Source organism: Myotis brandtii, unplaced genomic scaffold, assembly GCF_000412655.1.
Source record: "Myotis brandtii unplaced genomic scaffold, ASM41265v1 scaffold23, whole genome shotgun sequence".
Lineage (NCBI taxonomy): Eukaryota > Metazoa > Chordata > Mammalia > Chiroptera > Vespertilionidae > Myotis > Myotis brandtii.
The window spans coordinates 444,847-455,608 of NW_005358649.1; the positions used below are offsets into that span (position 1 = coordinate 444,847).

The 10,762-nt window shown below is 37.7% G+C and overlaps 1 protein-coding gene across 1 annotated transcript in view; it reads left to right on the plus strand.

Annotated features, from left to right (window-relative positions):
• Positions 1-1,874: 1,874 nt before the first annotated feature.
• Positions 1,875-10,762, plus strand: part of SGK3 (serum/glucocorticoid regulated kinase family, member 3) — a 45,395-nt gene continuing 36,507 nt past the window's right edge. The window contains exons 1-4 of the mRNA XM_014539786.1: positions 1,875-2,088; positions 6,211-6,294; positions 8,958-9,030; positions 9,390-9,400. Of these exons, the coding sequence (XP_014395272.1) occupies positions 2,011-2,088; positions 6,211-6,294; positions 8,958-9,030; positions 9,390-9,400 (246 nt within the window). The 5' untranslated portion in view covers positions 1,875-2,010. The remainder of the gene's footprint in view (positions 2,089-6,210; positions 6,295-8,957; positions 9,031-9,389; positions 9,401-10,762) is intronic.

Here is a 10,762-nt window from a genome sequence, read left to right on the forward strand (position 1 = left end):
AGTTTGAGTGATGCCATCTCTGTGTGCCCAGTGACTAGTTCCCTACACCCCACCCCCACCCCTTCCACCGGAAAGTGATCAGGGCATTTATTAAACATGCATCCCATTTTTGAGGGTCTGTTTCCTAGGGTCATTCTTGGTCCCAATTACTGCATCAGTCACATGACACTCAAAAGTAATAGAAGGAGTTATGGAGTGCTCTAATTTAGACAAATGCTGCTTTTATGGGGTTATAGGGTGAACTAACATAGACAAATGCTGCACCCCAAGCTTAAGAGGGGGCCAGTTACATATGTTTTCTAACAACGAATTCAACTACATGTAAATCCTCCTGACTGCATTTCCAGCAGCAAATCCAACAAAATAGGTTTTATGTGTTTTTTTAATTTTTTGGCTGTTTTTGCTTTTTGTTGTTGTTAATCCTCACCCGATGCTAATTTTGCATTGATTTTTAGAGAGAGTAGAGGAAACGAGGAGAGACAGAGAGAGAGAAACATCGATTGGTTGCCTCCTGCATGGGCCCTGACTGGGTGAGCCTGCAACCGAGGTACATGCCCTTGACCAGAATCAAACCTGGGACCCTTCAGTCCGTGGGCTGACGCTCTGAGTGTCAAACTTACTAGGGCCAAAGTAGGTTTTGGTGATCTTAAAGGAAGCTCCACTGAGTGTCAAACCTCCTAGGGCCAAAGTAGGTTTTGGTGATCTTAAAGGAAGCCCCCTTCTGATCAGTTAAAATTCATTATACCTGAATATTCCATGCCTGCAGATAGATACTTAAAATCATTACTTGAATGTAATTTATTTACAATGACCACATCTGTCAGAGTGACTTCCTGAAATTAATCATGGAGAGGGACTGGCAGACTAACCCTTTAAGGCAGCGGTTCTCAACCTGTGGGTTGCAACCCCTTTGAGGGTCAATGACCCTTTCACAGGGGTCGCCTAAGACCATCGGAAAACACACATATAATTACATATTGTTTTTGTGATTAATCGCTATGCTTTAATTATGTTCAGTTTGTAACAATGAAAATACATCCTGCATATCAGATATTTACATTACGATTCATAGCAGTAGCAAAATTACAGTTATGAAGTAGCAATGAAAATACTTTTATGGTTGGGGGTCACCATAACATGAGGAACTGTATTAAAGGGTCGTGGCATTAGGAAGGTTGAGAACCACTGCTTAAAGGGGTATTATTTCGTGTCAGTGGTGAGTATGGGCTGCTGTGTGTAGCAAAGGTGATATCAATGTGACATCTTGAGTCTTTTGTCCATAGGTGGAATGATAATATTAGTATAGTTGTGCTTTTTTCTGAATTAAGATCTATTGTAACATCTCTAATCAGGGGTCCAGTGCTTCAGAATGATCCACAGTTGTTAAAATGCAGCATAGCACAGTGGTTAAGAGTCAGGTCTCTGGAGCCAAACAGCTGGGGTTCAAATGCTGTATAGGCGAGTTATTTAACCTCTCTGTGTCTCAGTTGCCTCATTTGTAAAATGGGCAGAAATGGTTACCTACTAAATAGCATCCCAATCTGAAGCAAGCTTCATCTGTTTGACCTGATGCAAAAAGTCTGAAAACCATACCTGGAAAAACCCTCCTTTGAATCCATCAAACTAGGGATCTTTTAGGTGAGAGGTAGCCCTTAGTCCACATGAACTGTGCTATAGAAGCTTCCGGAATTTCTTAGCAGTAAGAAAGGTGGATGGGATGCAAATGTTTGATTGTGGTTTATCTCTTGAAATGGACATAACAGAAATTAAATCTCTTAACCTGGACCGAGACTTAACGATCAAAAGTAAATTAGTGGCATTTTAAAGATTGTTTTGCTAATCAGTTTTGTTTGTTTTTTTCTGTCGGTTAAGGTTGCATGATGGAATTTGAACATTACCTCAAGAGGTTTTATGTTTTGGAGTAGCTGTTGTGTTTGTCCTCTGCTGACCATTGCTTCGGATTCATTTTCTGGTGTCCTTTTGAGGCCGTAAACCCAAAGGGATTATACCATGGACTACAAGGAAAGCTGCCCAAGTGTAAGCATTCCCAGCTCTGATGAACACAGAGAGAAAAAGAAGAGGTTCACTGTAAGTATTCAGGGTAAAGCATATGGGAAAAAATGGAATATAGAGAATATTTCCATTTCTGCTTTTCTTTCTTAATCTAGAATGTCCTCTCCCAATGTCCACAAATCCAGATTTTACGTATCTTTCCAATGCTGTATTCCATTACAGTACACAGGGACGACTTTTCCAGTGCAGATTTTTGCCTGTTTACCTAACCCTTGGAGAAACTTATGACACTTTCTAACAGACCTTCTTACCAGGAGGTGTGCATGCCTGTGGATATAATTTTATGTGCACTGTCGGGGGGTTAATGGACCCAGAAGTCATTGGTCCCGTATTAAGAACCACTATCTAGAAATTTCCGTAGTGTCTTTCTCAAAATTTCCATAGTATCTTTTTATCATAGTATCTTTCTTTTTTGTTTTCTCATAGTATCCTTATGATGTTTATTATTTTCTACCTCAATTTAAAAAATATGTCATCCAGTCATTTATCTCTTTTTTTACCTTAGAGGCAAAGCCCATTTCTAATTTTCCTTTTTACCACCATAGTATCTACTATAGGGCTTTATAAAGAATACACACAGTGAATATTTGTTGAATCAGTGTATCAGTGACTATTATTGGAGAACAGTCACTTTGCTAATTAGTGTAATGAAACATATACTATTGCTGGCACCTGCAGTTGATGAACTGACTTGTCTGTTCTGCGATTGGGTTGGCTCTCAAAGGCTATAGAGCCCACTGAGGCTCTGGCATGCCCTTTGCCTGCTCCTGAATCAAGTGATCTACCCCAGGCTCTGACCAGGGGGTCACCTGGCCCTGCTAAAGATGCCCAATGACAAGCGACTTTTAACTCAGTCCATTTCACATGGGAGTTGAGGAAAGCTGAGGAGTTAAACTCTTTGACCACTCCACTCCGCCTTCTTAAATAAGTGGAGCTGGGACCCCCCAATGGTGGTTTTCTCTCAAAATCCCAGATAAGGAGCTAGAAACAGCCCCTCTACCCTCTCTGCTCCCTCCCTTAACACCTCCACACTCTGCACCAAAGCCCAGAGCTGAGATACTATGATGTGTGTCTGACCATTTGCTCCCCCTCGGTCTCTGTGTTGGTAGTAATATCTTCTTTTAAAAATATATATATATTTTATTGATTTTTTACGGAGAGGGAAAAAGAGCTAGAAACATCGATGAGAGAGAAACATCAACCAGCTGCCTCCTGCACACCCCCCACTGGGGATGTGCCCACAACCAAGGTACATACATGCCCTTGACCGGAATTGAGTCTGGGACCCTTGAGTCCGCAGGCCGACGCTCTAGCCACTGAGCCAAACCGGTCAGGGCGGTAGTAATATCTTAACAAGCAGTGTACATTTATCCCACATTTGTATAAGCAAAATTTAGAAATAACACATTGATGGTAAAGAGGTCAGTGTACCTTGGATGAAATAGTGAAATGTGTGCAAGTTTCCCTTCCTTCCCCATCCTTACTTTTACCTTTAGGCCATTCTCTCCTTCAAGGGCATAAGCTCTTGCCAAGTTTGAGGGAAGTTCATACTTCGCCAACATTGTCGGTAGGTTATCTCCGGTGTCCTCCTATTTTTCATGGTCGAGGTAACGCTCACATGTCTTTATATAGCTCTGCACTGTGGAGCGTCTAACAGAATTGCATCCTAGGATGTCTTGACTTAAACCAAGTCTAAATTATACTTTCGTTTATCCACTCAACAAATAGTCATTGAGTTTCTTTGTTATGCCAAACACTGTTCTAGGCAACTGGGGTACAGCAGTTAGCAAAAATGACACAGCCCTTGTTCTCAAGGAACTTACATTCTGTGTTGAGGCAAGACAGACAATAAAGAAGTATTTTTAAAATTCAATAAGATCATTTCATATTGTGATAAATATTATACTGCTTTCTGTGTAATCTTGTGATTTTTTTTGTAAATTAAAGTATTTTTTAAAATTTGAAGTTTTTGTTTTTGTCTATTGATTTTTTAAATTAGAACTTACTCAATAAACCCTTGTTAATGAACCCTACTGCTAATTAATAATTCACAGGGCTTTATCTCGGCTCCTGTAAATATATTTGTAGCAGAACTGCTTCAGCCTGGACCCCAGGCTTGGGTTCTAGTTTGGCTGTATTTGGGTAGTGATGGGAAGCCAGCCGCCTTACAACACCAGGAATTGGCACAAGTAATTCAAGAAGCTTGCAATTGGAGAAACCTAAGTTTCCGATCCTTTTGTAGCAGTCCTGCACCAGGCCTATTCAGTCCTGAATGATGTATGAGGTAAATATGTAGTCTAGTCTTAGAAGCATGGCTCACCTTCACTGGCACCTTGATCAGGTTCTTGACCCTCTACTTCTGCACACTCTCCATGTGAGCAGTGTCATCTTGCAAACATTTCTGACATCTTACACCTAATAGCTTCCTCTAAGACAGCATGATACATACCTTCTTGGTTAGGACCAGAAGAGTCATATCACCACCCTATGGCTCCTGTAGGGTGCTCTTTTCTGTCAGTCTAGATCAGGGGTGGGGAACGTCCAGCCTGCAGGCCCTGTAACAGTGATGGCGAACCCATGACACGCTTGTCAGAGGTGACACGCAAACTCATTTTTTTGGTTGATTTTTCTTTGTTAAATGGCACCAGAGTTAAGTTAGGGTTTTTCAAAATGCTGACATGCCAAGCTCAAAAGGTTCGCCATCACTGCTCTATAAGGTCTTCAAAATCATTTGGTCTGACCTTGCCAAGACATTAGGGGTGAGTTACTTAAATGTTTGACTCAATATAGCAGGCTAATTTTTAAGTTGGTGATTTTGTATGGCCTGCAAATGATGTTATAAATATCCAAATGGCCGTTGGCCTAAAAAAGGTTCCCTACCCCCGGTCTAGATGGTTCATCACTTAGGTGTCTGATACTAGTGACTGTTTCACTTTCCAGGTGAATACTTAACTCCTCCCACTGTTGGCCTGTAAGTGTGATTATATCTTAAACGATACTACAGAATTCGTTCAGTACAATCACATACTTATCAGGGAGTTCCTTTCCTCACGGTATCATCTAACTATGAACTTGTGAGTATAGCTTACCAATCTTTCATAGGGAAGGATAGTTTATACATGTTTACCCATCTTCCAGAATTAACCTGGTTTACTTTAACTTGTCTAACAGATTGTGGGCAATTGTATTATAAACCCCAAAGCTACTCCTATCTCTTTCCCCTAGTCTTATACTGTAAAATGATGAGATTGGTAAACAAGCCATATATCAGTGAGTCTTTTCTCATAAACCTGGATTCTTGATATTTTTCTCTTTAGAAATGATGTAATATTTGGGGGGTCCCAAACAGTTTTCTTTACATTGGTATATTAAATTATAATGTGAGAGTATCTATGGGATGAATTGTGAGAGTTGATTCTATAATTTAACTGTTGATTTGATACTGATTCTGATGCACGGTGGGCATTAGAAGATTTAGATCTTAGTCTAACAAGTCTGTGTACTTGGGCAAGTTGCTTAACCTTTTTTGGCCATTTACTCATATGTATAGTGGGGGGTGTAATATTTGTTCTGCTTACTTCATACGGTTGTTGACTATGATTATATGCAATTACGTATATAGGAAAATACTAAGGTAGGAGGAAATCTGCGGATAAATTCTTAGTTTGAAAACTACCATGTAAAAGATGACCTGGGAGAAGGAGAACTAATAATTGAGTATTTACTATGTGCCAGGCATCACTTTTGAAAGTACTTTATAGTTTCCGGGTAGTGGTACTGCTGGAGAAGAATAGAGAATATCTTCAGTTGAATCTATAATGTCTGATTCTTGGCAGGAAAATCTGAAACAAGAATGGCAAAATAGGATTCATCTAAATAATGAGGACACGGTATTCACTGTGTTATTCTTTGAAAATTATAGACCTATTTCATAGCATTTTAAAAATAAAAGGTCACCTTTCAACAAGATAAAATAAGTATTTCAGTTGGTATGCTTGTGTATCTTGGAGAATCATATATAAACATTTATGTCTAATGTTAGTTTCATGAGTATGAAAACATTCACATATTTAAATAGTTAATGTTTTTTTGCAGTCAAATATTGTGTTATTTTTATTATTTTTTTTGTTTTCGCAGGTTTATAAAGTTCTGGTCTCAGTGGGCAGGAGTGAGTGGTTTGTCTTCAGAAGATATGCAGAATTCGATAAGCTTTACAATACTGTAAGTAATGGTCACTTTACGAGGTTTTTATTTAAAACAAAACACCTGAGAAAACTCAAAAATACGAGAGATTTTACTTGAGTGATTAAATAATATTCAGATATATCAGAGAAGCAGAAAAGAGTAAGAGATTCTTCAAAAGCATTCTGACTTTGGAATTCTTATACAAAAGGGTGGAGAGGGGACCGTTGACAAGTTCCAAATAAAGTATTGAAAGTATGAAAACTAGATGTACAACTTAAAATATATTTTAATGTTATAGAATATTAGAAATAAATCCTTTACATCTGCCTCTCTAATAATTGCTAATCATCATGTTATTTCTGGTTAAATTTATTGTGTTTTCTTTTGTTACTTAGTTTTTCTTCACTGCATATGCAACTGAAACTTACTGTATATAGTTTTAAATATTGCTTAATCAATATTTAACATATTAATTAAGACAGTCATTTTTTTACTCTAAGTGAAGTCACATTTTTGAAACAAACTAATAGCCAGTAAGAATTTGTACATGAGAATATCTTCTGTAATTTTTTTCAGTGATTTAAAAAAAAATCGTTTATATTAGAGGCTACGTGAGGGTTGAGTTGCTAGTTCTATTTGAAATTCTTGGATACCATTATGTATATGACTAGCATTTTTTTTTTAATGATTGTACAAATCTGACTTCGCCTATCCGGATAGCTGGGTTATACTCAGGTAAAAATAGCATGATGGTAACACAACACCCATGCACACTTGCACAGAGGGTTTATATGAACTTAGATGAAATTTTGTTCAGTGAACTACTAATAATTGAAAATTTGAGATTTCTTTTTGTATTTTGCTTAAAAGATCATATAGGCCAGATTTACCTTCTAAACGTGTCTCCTTTTGTAGAACTGTAGGAGATGCCATCCAAAAACTGACCAGTAAGGCGTGTGCCTGAGTTCAAAGCCTAGCATCCTTGGGATGGTTTCTTTTTAAATAGCTGGTGATTAATTAGGGGGAGCGGTGATATTTGAGTATCTTTAAGGGTAAAGGTAAAGTAGGAATGTTTCTTTTGGGCATTTCCCTACCATGGTCATGTTCTTTCTCTTTTTCCATCAAACATCCCATTTTAAGTATTTTTGCGGACAATTTTCTTAACATGTAGTTGAGTTTTTATTATCCATCTTCCTCATTTTTCCTGTATTTCTCTTTTTTTGTTCTGTTTTTTTCTTCTTCTCGTTTCCTCGTTTTCTGTGCCTGCCTTTCTCATTTTAAATAACCCCTTTCAATTCTGCCTCCTGGGGTGAGGGGCAAAGACAAAAACAGGGGAATGGTATTAGTTGTGTTCTTTCAAACTATAGGAGTGAGTTTAAACTAAGCCTGATTTCCCTAAGTTTGAAAATACAAATTCTTATGCCTCTTTTACAATAAAAGACAAAAATATGATTTCCAATCTCTAAACATTTTAATCATCGGTTACATGGGCTTTTATGACTGTTTACATTTTTAAACTTTTTATTGTAGAAATTGCTTAATACCTACAGAGGTAGAACGACTAGTACAAACACAGAAAATAATATAATGTACCATCCAGCTTCAACAATTAAATGGCCATTCCTGTTTCATCTCTGGCCCTAGCCGGCCCCCTGTGATTCTGAAGCAAAATTCACTCATCGTATCATTTCATCTGTAAATATTTTAGTATCATCTCTGAAAAAGATAAAGGTCCTTAAAAACACACACACATAACATTATCACATCTAGAACTAAACTAATGATCATGTCTTACCATCAAATAATCACTCAGTATTTATGTGACTGGTTGATAGGTCTATTAAGTGGCTTTTAATCTTCCACCTCTCTTATCTTGCCTTTACAGCTTTTTGTGGAAAAAGCAGTGTCATTTGTCTACAGACTTTTCGGTCTGGATTTTGCTGATAGCATGCCAGTGGTGTAGAGTGATTAATACATTCTTCTGTTCTTTCTATTTCCTGTCAGTTGCTAGTTAGATACATAGTTTCTGTGTGTGGGAGAGGGGGTAGGGAGGACGCTTACCTGAAGGTTATAATAAAAATAAGCATTAACCCTTATTTATGACTTTACTGCTACAAACTTAAGTTCCTCGGGGCCTAGTTGTTCCTTCTCTGGGGATAAACAAATCTGATAAATGTTTTAGAATAGCAATAGGGGGAAAGCTGAAGTAGAGAATGTTAAAAGCAAAATTCATCAGCTATCTTAGAAAACAATTGTCAATCTGTTCATATAGAGAGAACACAAAGATCACATCTTCCCCTGAGGTAATAAATGGTGAGTAATATGTATTCAAAATTTATATACTACATTCTAGTCTAAGCCCTTGACGTAAATGATTTCCTTTAAGCCTCACAACAAGTCTGTAAGGGAAGTGCTAAAATTATCCCTATTTTGCAGGCAAGAAAACTGAGGTACAGAGATGTTAAGTAACTTATCAAGGTCACAAAGCTGCTAACTGTTCTATTGGCACAAAATAAGATGATTAGACAGTCTATGGTATTTTATTGGTATAACTCAATATTGTACATTTGCTCATGATATAGTTAAAAGTATGTCTTACAATGGATTTTCTTGCAAATAGATTGTATTTTATTTTGGTGCTGCATAACTAGAAAACTTATAAAATTAAGTTCATATAATGTTACTTTTTAAAATTCTAGTTAAAGAAACAATTTCCCACTATGGCCCTGAAGATTCCTGCCAAGCGCATATTTGGTGATAATTTTGATCCCGGTAAGCAGTAGCTTCATAGACCCAGACATAAGTGATAGTTGAAGTTTGAAGACATAGTTAACTCATTCATTGTACTGTATGCTAATATAAAAGTTTACAAAGCTAATTGATCTCGTGCTTTATGAAAACAATGTCTCAGGAAGGTGTTTACTGTGTACCCAGCATTGTTTTAAACACGTCACATGTTGTAATTCATTGAGTCCTCACAACAACCCTTTGAGTTGGGTATTATTATTATCATCATGATTTTATAGATAAGGAAATCGAAGCATAGTTAGGGTCACAGACATCTAGTAAATGTCAATTTTGGAAGTTAAATTTAAGCAGTCTGGCTTCAGATACATTTTTTTGTCATTAAGGATTACTTGGGGTACTTTGCTAACCACGAAGGACATTCTTTGTTACATCGAGAAGCATTTATTGAAAGTATACTCTCTACCAGCACCCTACAAGCCTCTGAATGGGATTCTAAAAAATGTCCTGTTGCTCCCCCTTGGGGAGTGTAATGCCACAAAGGATCTCAGGAATCTGGAGCCCGTTTGTCTGAAGCCCCAAGCCCGGAGCTTTTCACTAGAATCCGAGAAATCGATCCAGGTCACAAGTGGCTACTTAGAGAGAGACAGAACTCTCCTTTTCCACCAGGCATCCTATCAGAGAAGTCATCTATCTGAGTAGTAGGTGAATCCTGACAGACCAGAGAGCCCTCCACACCATCTTACTTCCTCGATTCATTTGCTTGTAACCCTGTAACCCATTAAACCTGTGGTTTCCTACATGTCTGCTCTCTCTGGTCAAATTGCTCTCTACTAAATAGCTCTCCAGTTGCTTATCTTTACTGCACTTTTCCCCATTCTTTCCCTCCAAACCTTTTCATTGTACTGTGTGGAATTCTGCCCAGGATGAACAACCTTCTCTTTATCCTTCATCTTTTTCATATTACTCTCACTTTCCTACTGTAGTTAAAGCTTAGTTCCCCCTCCTGAGGCTGCAGGATGACCCCTTGTAACCCTCTCAACTGGAAGCTCTTTATTTTTTTTTTTACACTTTATGAACCTCGGGATTGGTGAGGATTCTCACTTCCCCTAGTATATGTAAAATTTTTATTCGCATTTGTAACTACGTCGTTCACAGGAAACTAGAGGCTAAGCCACTCTCCCAAGCCTCACAGCTAATATGTGGAGAATTACTCTTCCAGGTCTGTCTCTCTTATTCCCTTACTCTACTCTCTGCTTAAAGCATGGTGCCTTTAGAAACAAAATTCATAAACTTCTGTGCATTTTCTTTTAAAATTGCTTGTTTGGAACATTACAGAACTCTGACCCTGTTTCCTGATGTGAAAGGCGTGCGTGAGGGATAAAGGATCTCCGTGGTCCCTGCGGGCTCTAAATATCCTTTGATCACGAATATAATCAGGTCACTCTGACCACCAGTAGCCGTGTTAGGACAGAAAAACCTTCAGTCAAAATTTGATTTTTTTTACCCCCTGTCCTATAGTGTTGGAGATTGTCTCCTTTTGGATGATTTTTCTAGAAGCACTGAAATGACAAATCTTTATAGGTCAGCTTAATACTTATTCTGGAGACTAAAGCTTTCATTTTATTATCTAAGCACTATGTTCTTTTGGATCTCTAATTGAAAACTCTTTTGAATAACAATAGATACATTCACATAAATTCTTTTTTTAATAATTTAAATTTATTTTTAATAGAATATTATTAAATTTTATTTAAAA